We start from the raw sequence: 19,113 nt of genomic DNA, 5'->3' as shown, positions 1-19,113 counted from the left end.
CTCAAATTTCACATCCTTGCACAGCAGCTGTGTCAGAGGTCTGGCAATCTTCGAGAAATATTTGATGAAGCATCTGTAAAAACCTGCATGACCCAGAAAACTGCGAACCCCCTTGACTGATGTTTGTGGCTGCAGACTCGTCATCACCTCGATCTTTGCCCTGTCCACCTCGATCCCTTTCTCTGAGATTTTGTGTCCCAGCACAATCCCATCTCTCACCATGAAATGGCATTTCTCCCAGTTAAGCACCAGATGCTTCTCCTCACATCGCTGCAAGATCCTGCACAGATTAGACAAACAGACAGAAAAGAAGCTTCCATAGACAGAAAAATCGTCCATGAAAACTTCCATTATTCTTCAATCAGGTCAGTGAAAATCGACATCATGCAGCGTTGGAATGTTGCTGGAGCATTACACAAGCCAAATGGCATTCTGCGATATGCAAAGGTGCCATAAGGACATGTGAATGTCGTCTTCTCCTGGTCGTCCGGGTGGATTGGGATCTGAAAGAAACCTGAATAACCATCTAAGAAACAATAGTAAGGATGGTTAGCCAAGCGTTCAAGCATCTGATCGATAAATGGTAAAAGAAAATGATCTTTGGGAGTTGCAGCATTCAATTTCCTGTAATCTATGCACATTCGATGCCCAGTAACAGTTCTAGTTGGTATCAATTCATTCCTATTATTTTTTATCACAGTGATGCCACCTTTCTTAGGAACTATATGAACCGGACTAACCCAATTACTATCTGAAATCGCATAGATCACACCAGCTTCTAGAAGTTTCATTATCTCTTTCTTTACAACACCTTGTAGATTCGGGTTTAACCTCCTCTGATGTTCTACAGAAGTCATTGATTCATCTTCTAGATGTATTCTATGCATGCAAAGATCAGGAGAAATCCCTGGAATGTTATCTAGTGAATATCCTAGAGCTTTCCTATACTTTCTAAGTTCACAAAGAAGCAAGGCAATCTCTACATTGTTCAATTCAGAGTTCACTATCACAGGGTATGTCGAATTTGGTCCTAGAAACACGTACCTGAGCCCCACAGGAAGGGGTTTGAGCTCAAGCTTCGGAGCTCTCAATTCGCTCCAAGGCCATCAATCAAGCCGTCGGGAGCAGGTGCTCCAGGATTCGGAGCAGGTGCTCCGTCGCCTTTTTCTGCAGGTGAGCTCTCCTTGCCTTCTAAGCTCATGTACGCCACCAGCCTTTGCATCCTCATGCTTGCATTCAGAATCTTTGCAAACCCATCAGCTTCTTCACTCAAATACCCATGTTCTCCTTAGGCTTTGGTGAGTGCAACTTCCAGAGGATCGATGGCCAAAATCTCTTCAGCAACCTCTTCAGCAATGCTTGAACCATCATCTATGACAAATTTCTGTCCGTCCAGCATTGGTTTCTTGAGGAGTTTATTCATCTCAAATCGCACCACCATATCTCCCAGCTGGAGATCTATCACTCCTCCTTTCACATCTATGATTGCACCAGCTGTGCATAAGAAGGATCGACCCAATATCAAAGGATCCTTGGGTTCTTCATCAACCTCCAGAACCACAAAATCTGCTGGAATGAGTGTATCGCCTATCTGAACATGCAGATCCTCAAGTATACCAACAGGGAATTTGGTTGATCTATCAGCGAATACCAGCGAGATTTTCGTCGGTTTGAATCTGGTGTAACCCAATCGCTTGGCTACAGAGTAAGGCATCAGATTCACACTTGAACCCAGATCGCAGAGAGACCTTGCAAACAGCACATTCCCAATCCTGACTGAGAGAACAAACCTTCCTGGATCACTTCTCTTCTTCAGCACTTTGTTCTGAAGCACAGCACTGCACTCCTTCGAAACCATCATGACACTCTCTTCCTCAACAGCTTTCCCAGACACAAACTCTTTCATGTATCTTTTAAGGGCTGGTATCATCTGAACAGCATCAACTAGAGGGATTTTTACAGTCAAATCCTTCAGCATCTCCCTGCATTTTGCCTCCTCTAAGTCCTTGCAAGACTTCTTTGGTGGAACTGGGTAAGGTACTTTAGGCGTGTAAACTCTTGCAGGAATGTTTGCTGGAGCAGGTGGCTGGAGCAGGTGCTCCCTCGTTGGCTCAGGGTGCTCCATCGTCAAATCTACATCCGGAGCAGGTGCTCCCGATTTTGGAGCAGGTGCTCCGATGGGGGAAGAGTGCTTTTTCGTCTTTTTTACGTCATGAGCTGGTTCCTCTTCTTGGAGCAGGTGCTCCACGTCCTTTTCCTTCCTCTTTTCTGAGACAGAGCTTGTTGGTGCAGCATGTAGAGTCTTCCCACTTCTCAGCTCAACAGCATTCACAAACTCATTCCTGGGGTTTTCACCTTTTCCAGGGAGAGTTCCAGGTGATCTCTTCACAGCTTCTGCAGTCTGAGCTACCTGAACATCCAGCTTCTTCACATGAGTCCACACTGCTTCATAATTGCCATTCAAATCATTGTACATGGTGTCCACTTTGGCATTAATTTCCATGGAAGACTTTTGCTGATTAACCAGCAGCTCTTGCATCAAGTTTTTCAGCTCATCTTGCGAGTTATTTGAGGAACTCGAAGAAGACTGCAGACTTGTGAAAGGCAACTTCTGCTGATTTCCACCTTGAAACCGATTCTGATTGGTGATGAACTGCTTTCCTTGGAAATTGCTGGAGAAGTTCTTCTGAAATCCTGACTGATTCTGCACTCCTTGCTGCGGATAGACCTGATCCTGATGGTTCTCAACATTGTTGCTTATGTAGGATAAATTCGGGTGGCTTCTGAAGTTGTTGAAGCTGCGATTCTGCACATACCCTTGTCCATTCACGAAATTTACCTCCATCTGATCATTATTCTCTGCATCTACAAACTCTTGAGCAAGAGGTGCATCACCAACCTCATCAGCAAAATGCACAGATCTCTGGTTCTCTCTCAACAGCAGATACACCTTTGCTGTAAGTTCATCTATCTTGCTCAACTCCACACTATGAACTGCTTTGCTAGACCTGTCATACTCTTGGGATTTGTTGCTGGAGCTTGCAGCTAAGTTCTCAATCAACTCATAAGCAGCTTCTTTGGACTTAGTCATGAAATCGCCATTGCTAGCTGCATTCAAAGCATTCCTGTAATCCCAGTTGACACCATCATAAAAGGTTGACAGAATCTGCTCATCAGAGAACCCATGGTGAGGGCACTCTCTTCGGTACTCCTTGTACCTCTCCCAAGCTTCGCAGAAAGCTTCACCAGGTTGTTGTTTAAACGATGAGATCTTGTTCTTCAGAGCTGCAGTTTTGGCCTTAGTGTAGAAATGGTCCAAAAATGCTGATCTGCACTCTTCCCATGTAGTCAATGACCCAGGTGGTAATGACTTCAGCCAGCGCAAAGCTTTGTCCGCAAGTGAGAATGGAAAAAGCTTGCACTTCAAGAAATCGGTTGGTATCCCATTTGATCCAGTCGTGCTGCAAATCTCCTCAAAATTCTCGATGTGGTCCATCGGAATCTCAGCAGGAAGCCCATGAAAGAGGTGCTGCTTCACCAATGACATCAGCTGAGGTTTGATCTCAAAGTCTTGCCTCTAAATGGTTGGAGGAGCAATCGCAGCCCTGTTGTGATAGTAAGCATGCGGACTGTCCTTGTCTCCAATAGCAGGCTGTGGCTGCTCCCTGTCTTACTGCGCCTTTTGCAGCTGCTCCAATTGCTGTCGAAGTTGTTGTAGCTCGACAGCCATGTTGTCATTGTTGCCTTGATCGCCCATGTTGGCTTGAATAGGCCTTTGACGTCTGTTTTCTCGTTCGACTCTTGCTAGCTCGGTGTTCGACAAAGAAACAAGATTGGTGCAGTTGCTCCTTGTGGATATGTTTGACATACACCTGAAACACACACAAACAAGAGAACAAGAGAAAAAAAATTAGTAAAGTCTTAGTCTGAATTTCAAACCAAAAATCAAAGGTAACGAATTGGTCCCCGTCGCAACGGCGCCAAAATTTGATTCAGACTGGATGTACTCCTAGTTTCTAATGCAATAGAACAGTGATGTAGTTGTAATATAAAGGATTCGGAATCCAGAGGACCAGTGTTACTCTATGACTTTGGGAGGATTGAATTAAAGCTAAGACGAAAGATGGTTTGTTTCGAAAACTAAAAAGTAAACAGATTGGCAAACAACGATTTAAATTCAAATTAAAACAAGCACTAGACCAAAGCAATTCGCAGGAATTTCAGAGATAAGAACCAGATGACTATTCAGGACACAAGTGTAACGCAAGTCTCGAACTCAAACAGAAAAGCTTATCGATCCACTGTCGTGATCTCGATAACTTTGTCTAACAACCTAAATCCTAAACTGTCGTTTGAACCTAGAAAATTGCAGACAAGCATTAGCTAGCAGGTTTGATCTGTTCACGATTTGCCTTAACTTCAACTGTCGTTGGCTAAGGACAAATCGCTCACCAATGTTTATTCTAGCAACCTATTACACTTTTGATGAATAGATTAACCTAAAATCGCAGATTGAGTGATCAATTCAACCTAAGCATTAAGTCTAACAATGGTGAAGACAATAGATATCAAGCCCTATTTGCATCTAATTCTTTAACTCATGAAATTCTTTGAACGCTTTAATCTAGCTAAGAGATCTACTCAGACATGGAGAAAAGAAACACAGCAACAGATGAAAAGAAATTCATGGATTAAAATCGCAGAAGAGATAATAGGGTTCAAAATTCTTCTCAAAGTGTAGCAGATTTCTTCTCCCAAAAGCTTACAAGTAAAAACTCTCTGGTTCAGAAAATTGTAAAAAGAAAGCGTAGAAAGTCTGTAGAAAAACATGATAATAAAACACAGGCGGCTCTGGGCTTTTTATTCTTTCTCACGCGATTTAGGATTAGGTAAAATCGTTTTCTTTATTTTTCTCCCGTCTGGAGCAGGTGCTCCGCGGATGATTTCTCCAAAAGCGTGTGAAATAGCTCCTTATTGCTCAAATTCATCTCCTTTTGCTCCAATGCCTCCTAAACACTTCAATCCTCTGATAAGACTTCTAAGTCACCTGAAACTTCCTGAAAAGACTCCAAAAACTCCTAAAACAATTAGTAAACACAGGTTAGAATGAGTCAAAATTTCCACTCATCAGTTGCCTATCATCCCAACCATAATACATAAATATAAACCGATTGAATCATAAATTAAACCTCACTTTTTGGGTATAAGAATATATCTCACATTTTCGATGTTAAATCAGTTGAGAAACGATCGTTGTTGATAATGTGTTATAAATTATAAGTTATATATGTCATAAAATGAGACTTATGTTATATGTATATATGTATATAATATATGAGAGAATATATTAGAAAGAGACGAGAGAAAAAATAAGTTGAGAGAGAGAGGAAGAAGAATGCTTCTTTTTTCTTATTATTTCTCTTATTCATGTTTTTACTAGAGATCTTCTTACTACTTCCACAAAGAGCCAGTACACCTATTTATATCAAGTAAGAATACATAAAATAATAAGAAAGTAAGAGCATGATTATCCCAGAGAGGCGTGGTGATGGATATTATCCATTTCTCAAACGGTACAACAATTCGTCCATGTTCTAAAAATTTGTCGTAACAGCAAATGATCTCTTAACAGCAAATTTGGCGAACGGACGGAGGTCTTTTGACGGCAAGGCAAGAAAAACTTTCATTGTGTTTCTCGTCTATTGATTCCAAGAATAATAGTATACATATCGTATCCTCTTTTCCAGATCCTATTCATATTACTGCAGAACAGACAAGGCAAAACTCCTCTTGCCAAGTACTATGTTCCTCTCGAGGAGTCCGAGAAACACAAAGTCGAATACGAGGTAATCCAGTCTCCCTTTCTCTTCTCGTTTATTGCTTCTCATCTTATGTTCTTTTCCCCCTGATTCTTTCTTTAAATTTCTCTCAGGTTCATAGATTGGTGGTGAATCGCGACTCAAAAGTTCACAAATTTCGTTGAGGTTTGTGAGTCTTGCTTAACGAGACCAGAGTTTTAAGATTCTTGTTACAGGTTTTGCTAGGTTTCGAACAAAGTCAATTGGATTGGCCTTTAGATCAACACCAACAAATCAAGTTAGTTAGGGTTCTGAATCATGCTTATATCATATATCAATATATCATATCTACTATGCAGTACACTGGTTTCATTCTCTAAACTTGTCATCATTTGCATGTATAAGTGAGATTTGTTTTATTGTTTTACCGTTTTTGCAGTTTAGAACGCATAAGGTTATATACAGGCGCTATGCTTGATTTTTTTTTTTCTCGTTGTGCGTCGACATAACGGACAATGAGTTGGCTTACCTTGAATGTATCCACTTGTTCGTCGAGATTTTGGATCATTTCTTCAGCAATGTATGTGAGCTTGATTTGGTGTTTAATTTCCACAAGGTACCATCTTCTTACTTTCTTTCTTTTGTTTTTTTCTTCATGTAAGTCCTCAAACTGTTTCAATCTTCTGTTTTTGGTGGGCCGCATCACTCATATAATCGTTGAGAATGATTGTGTCATGGTTTCTTCTTTACCTATGATTAGCAAATTCCTCGTGATATTTAACTAAGGGCTTTTTGGAAAATACTTAGTGATGACTTTTGTTTGGCCTTATGATATTCAAGTTTGTGTCTCTTTAAGGAAAAAAGACTGATGTATATAAATGTGTTGCTCCGAAAATCAACAAAGAATTCTTTGTTGATTTTATTTACTTACTAATTCACAACGGTTAGTGATGATTCTTCTTTTGGCCTTAAGTTATCAAGCTTGTGTTGATTTTATTTGTTGATTTTATTTACTACTAATTCACAATGGTTAGTGAGGATCCTTCTTTGGCCTTACCGTAGGAAGCTTGTGTCTCTTTAAGGCAAAAAAAACTGATAGATTAAATGTTTTGCTCCAAAATTTCTGTATTCGTTCTTTGTTCATTTTGCTTACTTACTAATTCACAATGGTTAGTGATGGTTCTTCTTTGGCCTTATCAAATCAAGCTTGAGTCTCTTCAAGGCAAAAAGACTGATGTATAAATGTGTTGCTTCGAATTATCTATATCTGTTCTTTATTTTTGTTAAATACTAATTCACAATGGTTGGTTCATCTTAGGTATACTTAATACTCGATGAATTCATTCTTGCCGGAGAGCTTCAAGAAACAAGCAAGCGGGTGCTTATAAAACTTTTTTTTCCCTAATCTCAAGCTTTCTTTTTTTTTTCCTCTTATTGTTGGCACTAAACTGAAAAAAAGAAACTTATTCTTCAACTCTTTGTTGTAGGCAATCATTGAGAGGATGTCAGAGCTTGAGAAGCTAGACTGATGAGAGATTGGGAGATTCAATGATTGTCAAGAAGGAGAATTAGCAATAAGAGTATTTTGATTTGCTCTTTTCTGTTATGTTCTGTCTACAGTTCTCTGTTTCCAGTGAAGCTTAGCAGACCTTAAACACACTTTTGTCATTCTGATTTTTTTAACCTCAAATGGTAGAAAAAAATATATATATATATATATTTGGACTACTAGAAGGAACACTTGTGGTATGAGACAATGTATTCAGATCCTGCCCTTGCGCACAATGGTTAGACAAACAAAAAACAAAAACAAAAGTAAAAACAGCATGCTTTGTGATACACCCTTTCAAGTTGTATCAGTTACATAGATGCAGAGACATTGTCGATGGTGATTCAATGAATTTCAAAATTTGTAATGACCAGCTGATTATGTATTACAGTATGATGACCCATTTTGTAGTGACATTTTAAAAATATTTGAAAATGTCATATCTACTAGATATTAAAAAACAGTATTTTTGAGGATGAGATGACAACCTTACATCAACCAAAACTCGGAAAAGTCACAGTTCCTACAACTACTTGGTGCTCTACAAAAAAAAGCATATTAATACATTATACCCTTATTTTTATCTCTATTTCACATACTCTTCTTAGCCTCTGGACTTTGGTCAATAGACTCCAATTGGTTCGTGATTATCCTCAAGCAGCCTATCATATTCCATAAGGAACCCATCAGCTTGTTTTCTCAGAGCCTCTGTTTCAGCTCGTGCTCCTTTTAGTTCTTTTCCTTTGCTTTCACTTTCCGATTCTAATTTCCCGATCTTCGACTTCAGAGCCGCGATTTCTTCCCCAAAACCTCTATTCTGTTTCTGCGCAGTTTCCATTGTCTTCCTCAGTAACCGAAGCTCTCTGATGTAATTGTGTAGTCGATCAATCATGAGTTTTTCCTAAAGAGTAATCTAAGCTCCGATCCACTATTCCTAATTTATATTTTTTTTTCGACTAGAGAGCTTGAATTTGCTCTTCTTTTTTTTTTTTTTTTTGAGTTGTGTAAGCTGAATCTAGAAAACCCATGAAATGCAATCTTCTTTCTGTGTCTGATTGGATCGAGAAGTCGCCTGAGATTTGATGGAAGTGAAGCTTTTTTTCTCCGAGTTTCATGGAGGTTGTTGTAGTCCCGTGTGGTTCATGTTCTAGGCTCTTAGTCAATCTCCAGCTACGATTCGCCGCCGGTCTTGCCATTTACGGGGTAAGTTTCTCTTTAAGCGGAGGATTTATGGTTTTGGGGGATGAGTGTTTCATTTCTTACGGATTCGTTTGATTTTGAAATGTGGGTTTTGGTTTCTGGGAATTTGAGCTGGGTATTCCAATTTTTCTGTTTGTTTTTGGGTCAATTTGATCCTCAGCTAGATTTTGGAAATTTTCATGATTGTGATGTTTTTGATACTTACAATTATCAAAATATTTGCTCTGAGCAACAAAATTAGAGCTTAGGTTCTACAATCAGATCTCTGTTGCCTTATTTTTTTCTTCCAATTTCAACTTTCCCTTTTCTGCAATTTGCTCATTTCGTTTTGTTAGAAAGTTATTGCTATTGATGGGCATTTTAAGTCTGCTTTAATAGTTTCAATTGCAAATCTGCTACATTTTCTTGTTTATCTTTTTGTTTACAAGAATTTTTCTAAAGCGTTGAAAACATTATTTTGTTTCAGATTTTGTTGATATTATTGTGGTCCGGAGCTGCTGATGCAAAATCCAGGCATCATCATCACATACCTTTACAAGGTCTAGCAAGTGGAGTTGATGGAGAATCTTCTCATTCGTGCATCCATGATCAGATCATAGAACAGAGGAAGAGACCTGGTCGAAAAGTATATTCGGTTACTCCTCAAGTTTATCACGAGCCAAGAAGTTCAGCAAAATCCAATCCTCATAAAGGAAGGGTACTTCTCGGTGTTTCTGAGGAGCAAAAAGATGTGAAACAACCTATCAGGATTTACTTAAACTATGATGCTGTTGGTCACTCACTTGACAGAGATTGCCAAAGAGTTGGCGATATCGTGAAGGTGTGGTCTTGGTAGCTTATAGAAGTGTGAAATTTAATGATTTATATGTTGCTGAACTGTTTTGTTTTATGCTCTAACTCAGTTGGGTGAGCCTCCTTCAAACAGTGTCCCTGCTGTTCCTGCTTGCAATCCAAGTGTTAAGCCTCCAGTGTCCGGTGATTGCTGGTATAACTGCACTTTAGATGACATATCTGGAGAGGACAAAAGGCATCGCCTACGCAAGGTTGATTTGAATTTTTTGTGTGTCTTAGATATATGAGTGGTATTGGTTACGCAAATGTACTGATTTGTGTATCTTGCTCATGAAGGCTTTAGGGCAGACTGCAGATTGGTTCAGAAGAGCCTTAGCTGTTGAACCTGTGAAAGGAAATTTGCGTTTAAGTGGATACTCTGCATGTGGGCAAGATGGTGGTGTGCAGCTTCCTCGTGAATATGTCGAGGGTATTTCATTACTATTTTGCTCTCTGATTGGCCGTTTTTTTGTCCATTTATCTTGTCTTGCTAGGTTTGTTTTGGTCTAATCAGCCCATTTTTAAAATCATACAGAGGGTATTGCTGATACTGATTTAGTTCTGTTGGTGACTACAAGACCTACTACTGGTAATACTCTTGCATGGGCTGTAGCTTGCGAACGTGATCAATGGGGACGTGCAATAGCTGGTAATTATCCATCTTCTTCAGTTGATTAATCTGAAGTCCCTGCATTGCTGTGAAATTAATTTGAAATTAAAATCAAGAATATTGGTCTTTTTTAGGACATGTCAATGTTGCTCCCCGCCATTTGACCTCGGAGTCTGGGACTTTGCTTTCAGCAACACTCATTCATGAGGTTATGCATGTCCTTGGCTTTGATCCGCATGCCTTTGCTCATTTTAGAGATGAAAGGAAAAGAAGACGGACTGAGGTATATAATGAAAATCAAATTGTCTTAATTGAGAGAAAAAGTTAGCTTTGATTAGCATGCCTCGTGCTTTTTCTTTTTCATATCTAAGAGAGAGCACTGGATTTTCTATACAACATGACCTTGGAATAAGCCATTATTTTTCAATTTTAGGTCACTGAGCAACAGATGGATGAAAAGCTTGGTCGGATAGTAACACGCGTAGTGCTTCCACGGGTTGTCATACATTCGCGGCATCATTACGGCGTGAGTTTAAATATTACCTCCTCAGGAATCCATGCATCTTTGCAACTTATGTCCTAAGAATGTCAAATGTTCAACTAAACAGGCATTTTCTCAGAACTTCTCCGGTTTAGAACTTGAGGATGGAGGAGGACGTGGCACATCAGGATCCCACTGGGAAAAGAGACTTCTCATGAATGAGATAATGACTGGGTCAGTAGACACAAGATCAGTCGTTTCAAAAATGACTTTAGCGCTATTAGAGGACAGTGGCTGGTATAAGGCTAATTATAGCATGGCAGACCGTCTTGATTGGGGGCGGAACCAGGGGACTCAGTTTGTCACATCTCCATGTAACATGTGGAAAGGCGCCTACCATTGTAACACAACCCAACTATCTGGCTGTACATACAACAGAGAGGCTGAAGGTTACTGCCCAATTCTAAGCTATAATGGAGACTTGCCACAATGGGCTCGTTACTTCCCACAGGCTAACAAAGGTAAGTTCTGTTGACTAATTGCAACATGCTGATATGCCATATTCTTAAGTTGTTCTTGGTGTTCTAAATGTTAATTTGATAGTTGATACACAAAATATAATTTGCAACTGTCATGGTTGTAATATCTAGAAAGTTTAGTGACTCCAGTGTAGGATTTAGTAATCCAATGCTGTATTCGTTTCTAGTTTGTTAAAGATATTCTAATGAATTTCATACACAACATATTGCAGGTGGTCAGTCTTCCTTGGCAGATTATTGCACATATTTTGTTGCCTATTCAGATGGGTCTTGTACGGATATCAATAGTGCACGTGCACCTGACAGAATGTTGGGTGAAGTGAGAGGGAGCGACTCCAGGTATAGCTAGTCAAATTTCTCATTGTATGTTTGCAAATATTCACATGGCATATTGCTCATGAAAGAGTGTCTTCTCTATAGGTGTATGGCCTCATCTTTAGTGCGTACTGGGTTTGTTCGGGGTTCCATGCCACAGGGGAATGGTTGTTATCAGCATAGATGTAAAAATAATTTGTTGGAGGTATGCCGTCTTCATTTTTTTCTTCGCCGTAACGTTTTTGTTTGGGCATAAACTGTTATGGTTGTAATGTTTTCCTTGTTATCCACAATGCCCTTTTAGGTTGCAGTAGAGGGAGAATGGAAATTCTGCCCTCAAGAAGGTGGACCGATTCAATTTCCCGGTTTTAATGGTCAGAATGCTCTTTATCTTCCCTAAAGAAGAAAATACATATTATGATGAAATGGTTTGAACCATAAGTGTTTTGGTTTATAGGTGAATTAATTTGTCCGGCTTACCATGAACTCTGCGGTACACTCGTAGTTTCTGTGGGTGGTGAGTGTCCTAGTTCTTGTAACTTTAATGGAGATTGTGTTGATGGGAAGTGTCGTTGCCTTCTTGGTTATCACGGTCATGACTGTAAAAACCGTAAGAGTTTTGTATCCTTTACATAAAGTTGTACATGTCAAGGTCTTGTATCTTTCCGTAAGATCTGAACTTACAAATTATGTTTTTCACCACGCAGGTTCTTGCCCTAATAATTGCAATGGACATGGAAAATGTACAACTCAAGGTGTATGCATCTGCGAAAATGGATTTACTGGAATTGACTGTTCCACCGGTAAATATCCATATTTATATAGTTGATGTAAAGAAAACATTGTTCAATATTATATCTAACAACAAGATTCTTTTCAAATATACAGCCGTGTGTGACGAACAATGCAGCCTACATGGAGGAGTGTGTGATAATGGGGTTTGCGAATTCCGTTGCTCTGATTATGCTGGCTACACATGTCAAAACAGCTCTAAACTAGTTACAAGTTTATTAGTGTGCAAGGATGTGTTGGAGAGAGACTTATCAGGGCAACATTGTGCTCCAAGAGAGCCTAGCATACTCCAACAGCTTGAGGAAGTCGTGGTCATGCCAAACTACAATAGGCTGTTTCCGGGCGGGGCTCGAAAGTTATTTAACATTTTCGGTAACAGCTATTGTGATGAAGCAGCGAAAAGACTAGCTTGTTGGGTAAGCAGCAATCTGTTGGAATTTATATAGTTTTTCTAAGTTTTCCCCATGATTATAAATGAGGCATGACATTTTGTTTTTATAATCTCTCTAAACCAGATATCAATCCAAAAGTGTGATACCGATGGAGACGATAGATTACGGGTATGCCATTCAGCATGTCAGTCCTACAATATGGCGTGTGGGGCTTCCTTAGACTGCTCGGATCAAACCCTTTTCAGTACCGTGGAAGAAAGCGATGCAGAATGTACCGGGTCAGGCTATGTCAAATCGCCATGGTTTAGTCGTTTGTGGAGTAGATTTGTAGCAAGTAACTAGGAACAATTCTTGGGGGGGGAGGGAGGGGGGATGAAAGATTTGTGTGTACAACGTCGTTAGTGAGGAAGAGTTATTATTTCGAAGTGTAATTTTTTCTAGGGTTTATATGGGCAAAAGAGCACGCAATATGTGAAATCCCCTACCGTGTGGCATAAGTTAGGGGTCTTGCTTTAGCCCACCTGATAGGTGAATTAGAGTGTCTTTGTCTGTCTTTCGAATAATATGTATTCGAATATCTATTATATAGGAAGATGATTTATAGGCCGAAGGCCTGTCAAGAAGAAAAATAAAAGTGAAATTATTTTAATTGTCTTCTACTTAGTTTATATATGCGTCTCTTTAATGGCATCTCCAAGCACAAGATTTTCAAATGAAGCTTTAAACTCAAAAGAAAAACTTCAATCTTTGAGACGTTTTGGTTTTAAAATTGGTGTCCCCATATAAAAATATGTAAAACTTGTTATTTACCAGATAAAATGAACAATAAAAAGAAAAACATGTTTGACCTAATCACCCTTAAGTTTAAGTAGATTATTATCTCCTCCTTTTGATTTCAAGATAACTTCCTCAGACCACCTCCAATGGTATAGTATTAGGAGGGGTTCTAATTGTTTTTATGATTTAAAATAAATGTTTTAATAATTAATAATGCTTGAGCAGTCTCTAATTTTAGAGATTCAAGAGACTGAGTTCATAAAAATGTGGCACACTTTCATTGGTTAATTTTTTTCTGGGATACTCTCTCTCCTCATTTCCTTTCTTTTCTCTTTATTTTTAAATGTGTTTTTTTGTAGAGACTTCCTCTTTTCTCTCTCCTCTCAAAATTTATTATTAAAAATTGTTTTAGAACTTATGCAACTTAACGATGGGCATGCTCTCACTTCTTTGTCACGTTAATATGTGCATCTCCTCTATGATCTAGTTATTTAACGTATATCTAATTTAGAATTTATTTTGTTTATTGTTTCAATGTTATTGTCAATGACAGCTCATCGTTGTTGAAATAAAGCCACACCAGAGATTGATAGTTCGACTGGAAAAGAACCTTAGAATAATTTAAGAGGTTAGATGATCGATAACAGCTGGACGGATAATAGACAATCAACTCTCTTCAGCTAAGTGACACATCAGCAATGGAGAAAGTGACATGTGGCACATCTAAAAATTGATAAAATAAATAATTAATTAAATTTAAAACAAAACACATTAAAAACATAAATAAAGATTAATATATATATATATATACATTAGAATGCAATTCAAATTTAATTTAAATATAGAAAACTTATAAATTTTATATAAGATAAGATTTTTTAGATGCACTATTCTATTTTCTTTTTTCAAGTGATTTAAATTTCATTTTCAAACTAAAAATATACTAAATTTTAATGCAAATAAAAAAAATTAAGACTGAATAAATTACGAAATTTCAAATATTCTTATATAAAACTTCTACTAATAAATTAAAAAACACAAAAATATTTAATAAACGATTAAAGAAATAACAATTATTTATAAAAAAATAGTATAAAGAAAGATGTGCACGTAAAAATATCATACATGAATTTAAATTAAAAAAATGGAATCAATAAAATATATATAACTAAAAAATTCAAAATGGTAATTAAAAAAGTTAACAAGTATTATATTAGTAAGATTTACAAGAATAAAAAAAATATGAAGATCGAAGAACAAATAAATATTCCTCTCTGATATTAAACGTATATTTATAAGTGAATTATTACGTTTTCATACAAAATTTAAAATAGTATATTTTTAATCCCTTATTATTTTGGAAGAAAAATTAGACTATTTGGCACAACCAGTGTAGAAGAGATTACAAATAATGTATCATCAAAAAGAAATCAAGGAAAATATAAATATTTTAAATGCAAAAACATTGATAATAAACATAAAATTCAATACAAATTTTAAAAATATAGTATTTAAATATATATTAAAACAATATCCGCGTATACACGCGGATTCTCTCCTAGTAGTTAATAATATTAAAGACTAGTTCTAGGGGAAGTATGAGTTTCGGCCAAGAACGTTCTAGTTGTTTAAAAAAAAAAATTACTTGAGTTTGTAGTGGCTGAAATTAAATTTGCAATGTTTCAGAGTTATTGTAGTAATATCAATTGTTGACCATTTGCAAAACCGAGAAGAATTATTTCTTTTACAGACCACCTACCTAATTTACAAAAGATCATTGCTATATATTTAATTTTCTCTTTATATGTTACCATCTTCTATTATTATTTAAAATGGACAATTTAAAAATGATATTTATGTCATGTGTGATTTACAAGAGTGTCATGCTGATGTGTCATTATAAGAGAGTTTTTCAAAACACATATAAAAAAATGCTTGCTTTACTAGAATAATTACATCATTTGCCATTAACATTAACTTGGTTAAAGATTAGTTTATCAATTATATATTTAATGCTTAACATTTAATTTGTAAAAATATTCTTTCTCTTTCTATTTCTTAACAACAAATTTATAAAAATTTAATACAAAATATTACTTAGGTTACTAAAAACTATATTTCTTTATATCATATTTCTTTGTTCTTAATTTTGTTTAAAAAAATCACATTATCCATTTAATAAAACAATCTAATTTTTTCATGCATATTATAATTAAATATTTTTCTATTACAATTTAAATATCTTAGTGTGATGTTGAATCGGTTAGATAGAACGTATTAATCCAATTTAGTATATTAAAATGTGCAATTTTATTCATATAAAAGATATTATTATAGTTAATTAGAAAACCAACAATTATCTATCATTTATACAATTATACTATAAAATAAATATAATTGTAACTATTATTTGTAATGGTATAAACAGTGCATAAATTTGCAACTATAAATATCAGTTAACATTTTTAATTGTATTTATATATATTATATTTGTATATTTAAATAAAAAATTGTGATTAATATTTATTCCGCACAGGATGCTGGTAATCACCTAGTATATTAGTATTCCTCAATGTATTATTGTAAAATTTATCGTTGTTGACTGTTTATTTGAGGTCGAATTTATTATTGTTCAGATTAAACCTTTATTTGAGTTTACTGGTGTTGGGTTATGTTTTATAGCTTCACTGATATAATACTCGGGAGAGCCTTATACTGAGTGATAGGTGTAGGACCAAATTTAATCAAAATCCAATTGATACCGCCGGTGAGAGTTCCACACCTATTAGAGCTCGATTCGAATATCTCTCTTGTCCACACACTTCTAACGCTTTTAATGCAGCACAGGTGGAGGAGATTTCTCCGATCATAGAATCTCCTCCATGCCCAACTACTTTGTCTCAAACAGTTGGAGTTGAAACCAGCACTGTTTCGCAGGACATCGGGAATGAATTAATTCTCAAAATACCTCACTTTCTGTTCAGGTGAACTCTACCTTCTTCCCAACTACGCAGATTCAATCTTAGTTTTATACTATAACAACAACAAAAATGTTGAAATGAATAGTACAAAGTAATTTATTATCACAGATAGTCAGATACAAAAGAATTAAACCAAAAAAATAATACACTCGGTGAAAATTAAACCACTAGGTACTAGCAACAGTAATGTTATCTTTCAACTTGATGAATATTTAAGAACTTATTTAACTTTAACTTAACATTAGACCTGTGAAGTATTGAGTTTAATTACTCTTATTAACATCAAAGAAGCTCATCAAGAAACGACTTCCCTTTGAATTTCTCAACCTTAAATCCCATCTCCTCCATCCGCGACCGCTCTGTCTCAAGCTCAGTCAGCTCTGCCTTCATCTTCTCGACACGCAACCTCGCTTTCCTTACTTCCTCTTCAATCACGGCCAAATCTGCTTCCTCATTCTCTAATTCTTGTTTCTTAGACCTCAGCGATACTTCTTGTCTCTCTTTCTCTGTGTCTGCGTTTTCTTGATACTGAGCAAACTCTTCAAGAACCGAACGTAGCCAGCCAACATCAATGTTCACAGACTCCAAGTCCTTGATAACCGCGAGCATCTCTTTCACTTTAAGTTTGGTCATCTGCGCAACCGGGGTTGATCCAAGTTCTTGCATCAATGAGCATAGGCACTCTAGGTACCTTGACCTCATCGATGCTGATTCTAGCCTGCAGTTTGCGGCTATGTCTCCGTGTTTGCCTATGATTGACCTTAGGATTGTGGAGACACAAGAGTTCACACGGTATTTTCCAACCGAGACACATGAGTCCGACATTACTGATTGAAGGTCAAGCTCTACTCCGTTCTCATCATCATTGTTTTCATCATCATCATCATCATTTGCGTCTGATCTTGGAGGGCTTACGACATTGAAGATACTAATCTCACTGGCTGTGTTATTCTTGCCACTCTGTTCATGCTCTCGAGATCTTGGTGATACGGTTTTGCTACGATCAGCCTGAGTAATATTAAAACAAATCAGAACATGTCAAGATGACAATCTCTACTTGTTAGATCCATCCTTCTAATATATGTTTTGATACACCTAAATAGATGATAAGTGAGAGAAGGTAATCAAGAAATACCATGTTGTTTGGGGATAGAGGAACCATCTGCAAGGGCCTCTCCGGCTTATAGTTAAAAGAATCATGCTGACCGTTGAGGTCAGATGATAAAGCCGGGAAAGATTTGTTCGCCTCTGTAATCGCCACCGTCTTCTTCACAGCTACTGGTGAAGGTCTTGATTGATGAGCCCTTGGCGAATTGGCGGTACCGTTCTGATACTGCCTTGTGTTCAGAGGTGACGGTGGCTGTGATTCCGTCTTTTTCTTACCAAAACTCCCCGGGAGGCTAAAGTTCTTTGAAGCTGTAATAAACATTTCAAGAATCAAGAAAAGATACAAATTTTTTGACAATATTATTGGCAAACCATTGAAAGCCAAAGCCTTGATCAGATTAACCAAAACTCCATTGGGTACTTCATTATCAGCCAAATTCATCAGAGGAAACATTCATAGATTAAACAGATCAATCATACTGCGGATACAATTCCCTGAGAACAGAGAAAGCTAAAAGTACCTTGCTTCTTTGAATTCTTCTTTCCACGGCCTTGAGCAATCCTCTCTAAACAATCTGAAGCACATTCATGGAAAGGGTTTCCAGAATATTTGCAATCCGGGTGAGCTTTCCGATTGATATCCATAGCTTAATCGATGTATAGATTCAATCAGATGCAAAAAAACTGCAATAAGATATTCAGAGAAGAAGCCTTATTAGTGTAAGTTGCAGAAAAGAACCAAACTCAAGAAGAAAAAAAGAAATTCAAGCATTTGTGGTTGAACAAAGTCAATTTAGAGTATGTAACAAAGGTCAAAACTTTAGACCTCAAATTCAATATTAAAATGAATAAAAAGAATCATACAACTATCATACAATACAACAACTCCACAACACCATTGGATCCACTTCTGTTTTTTTACCAACCATTCATGGTTTATGTCTTCAAAAAGCAAAAAGAAAAAGAGAGAGAAAGAGAAGCAAAGAAGAGGTAGAAAAACAAAATACAGAACTTTACCAATACACACATTAAAGAAACTTTGAAATTATTGTATCAGACGATCCCCACAACAATAAAAAAACAAGAAACAGTTACTGATTAAGACAACAGACCCACAACAACAATCTCTGTAAGAATAAAGCACCGATTTTTTTCGATCAAAGCTCCAAACTTTATTCACTCTTTGTGCATATATTTACAGAGAGAGAGATTTATGTACCGGGAAATTGGGAATGGTGGTGAAGAAAGGTCTTGAGCTGAGAAGAAGGAAGCGAAATAGAATTTTGTTGATCGATGTAAATTTACTAGTATATAAGAAGAGGTGATGTGTCTTTGGATACATTTTGATTTGACCGAAACCTTTTAAATATACAGAAGGAAAATTGTAGAGATTCGTTTGAAGATTCGACGAGATTGACCAAAATTAATATAATTGGCAGGAGAATGGAGATAAACGTTGCAATCAATGAAAGGCTTCCAGAAGTTGACAACAACGAAGCAAGGACGAAGAAAGGGGAACAAAGAAAGCTTGTTTCAGTTCACACCTACTAATTAACCAATTTTTTATGGTACATTATTGGTCACGTGTGAGACTCGTAGCTTCTATTTTCCAACCTCTCTTACAAAATTTAATAACCAGCATTTGTCACTTTCTTATCAAAATGGGGAATTTAGAACATGCCTTTGATTTTTGGGATTTTGGCATTCTATTGCACTATTGTTTTTTGTAAGTTTTATTTGA

At 37.0% G+C, this 19,113-nt stretch overlaps 3 protein-coding genes, 1 non-coding gene and 1 pseudogene across 12 annotated transcripts; 3 read left to right on the top strand and 2 right to left on the bottom strand.

Moving 5' to 3' along the window:
* Positions 1-1,288: 1,288 nt before the first annotated feature.
* On the bottom strand, positions 1,289-3,547 carry LOC112089681. The gene has a single exon (XM_024160431.1). It carries the CDS (start codon positions 3,545-3,547, stop codon positions 1,289-1,291), a length of 2,259 nt encoding a protein of 752 aa, XP_024016199.1.
* Positions 3,180-3,286, top strand: LOC112090044. Its single transcript, XR_002901403.1, has one exon. It is a non-coding gene; the product is annotated as a small nucleolar RNA R71 (small nucleolar RNA).
* Positions 3,548-5,548: 2,001 nt separating the features above from the next.
* Positions 5,549-7,518, top strand: LOC18026013 (annotated as a pseudogene).
* Positions 7,519-7,963: 445 nt separating this feature from the next.
* Positions 7,964-13,141, top strand: LOC18026011. Of its 3 annotated transcripts, XM_024160681.1 has the most exons (16): positions 7,964-8,255; positions 8,348-8,550; positions 9,014-9,367; positions 9,450-9,590; positions 9,676-9,808; positions 9,914-10,027; positions 10,123-10,271; positions 10,422-10,514; positions 10,597-10,990; positions 11,221-11,347; positions 11,429-11,528; positions 11,628-11,697; positions 11,781-11,933; positions 12,031-12,126; positions 12,212-12,531; positions 12,631-13,141. In XM_024160681.1, the coding sequence occupies exons 2-16, from the start codon at positions 8,461-8,463 to the stop codon at positions 12,847-12,849; spliced, it is 2,553 nt and encodes an 850-aa protein (XP_024016449.1). In that variant the 5' UTR covers positions 7,964-8,255; positions 8,348-8,460; the 3' UTR covers positions 12,850-13,141. The 3 variants fall into 3 exon arrangements, with proteins under 3 accessions (XP_024016449.1, XP_024016450.1, XP_006409379.1); XM_024160682.1 differs by having other exon boundaries at positions 7,964-8,550; positions 10,609-10,990; XM_006409316.2 differs by having other exon boundaries at positions 7,964-8,550.
* A 3,196-nt stretch (positions 13,142-16,337) lies between these two features.
* LOC18026010 lies at positions 16,338-18,715 on the bottom strand. Of its 7 annotated transcripts, none has more exons than XM_006409312.2 (4): positions 18,592-18,715; positions 17,894-18,056; positions 17,401-17,681; positions 16,338-17,273 (listed from the first exon to the last, which is right to left on the bottom strand). In XM_006409312.2, exons 2-4 carry the CDS (start codon positions 18,015-18,017, stop codon positions 16,548-16,550), a joined length of 1,131 nt encoding a protein of 376 aa, XP_006409375.1. In that variant the 5' UTR covers positions 18,018-18,056; positions 18,592-18,715; the 3' UTR covers positions 16,338-16,547. The 7 variants fall into 7 exon arrangements, with proteins under 7 accessions (XP_006409375.1, XP_024016628.1, XP_024016629.1 ...); XM_024160860.1 differs by lacking the exon at positions 18,592-18,715 and adding an exon at positions 18,390-18,569; XM_024160861.1 differs by lacking the exon at positions 18,592-18,715 and adding an exon at positions 18,485-18,568.
* Positions 18,716-19,113: the final 398 nt, after the last annotated feature.

The sequence above is a fragment of the Eutrema salsugineum genome, unplaced genomic scaffold, assembly GCF_000478725.1.
Source record: "Eutrema salsugineum unplaced genomic scaffold, Eutsalg1_0 scaffold_11, whole genome shotgun sequence".
Lineage (NCBI taxonomy): Eukaryota > Viridiplantae > Streptophyta > Magnoliopsida > Brassicales > Brassicaceae > Eutrema > Eutrema salsugineum.
The sequence above is the reverse complement of the archived record's forward strand: the minus strand, read 5'-3'. Positions and strand labels throughout refer to the sequence as shown.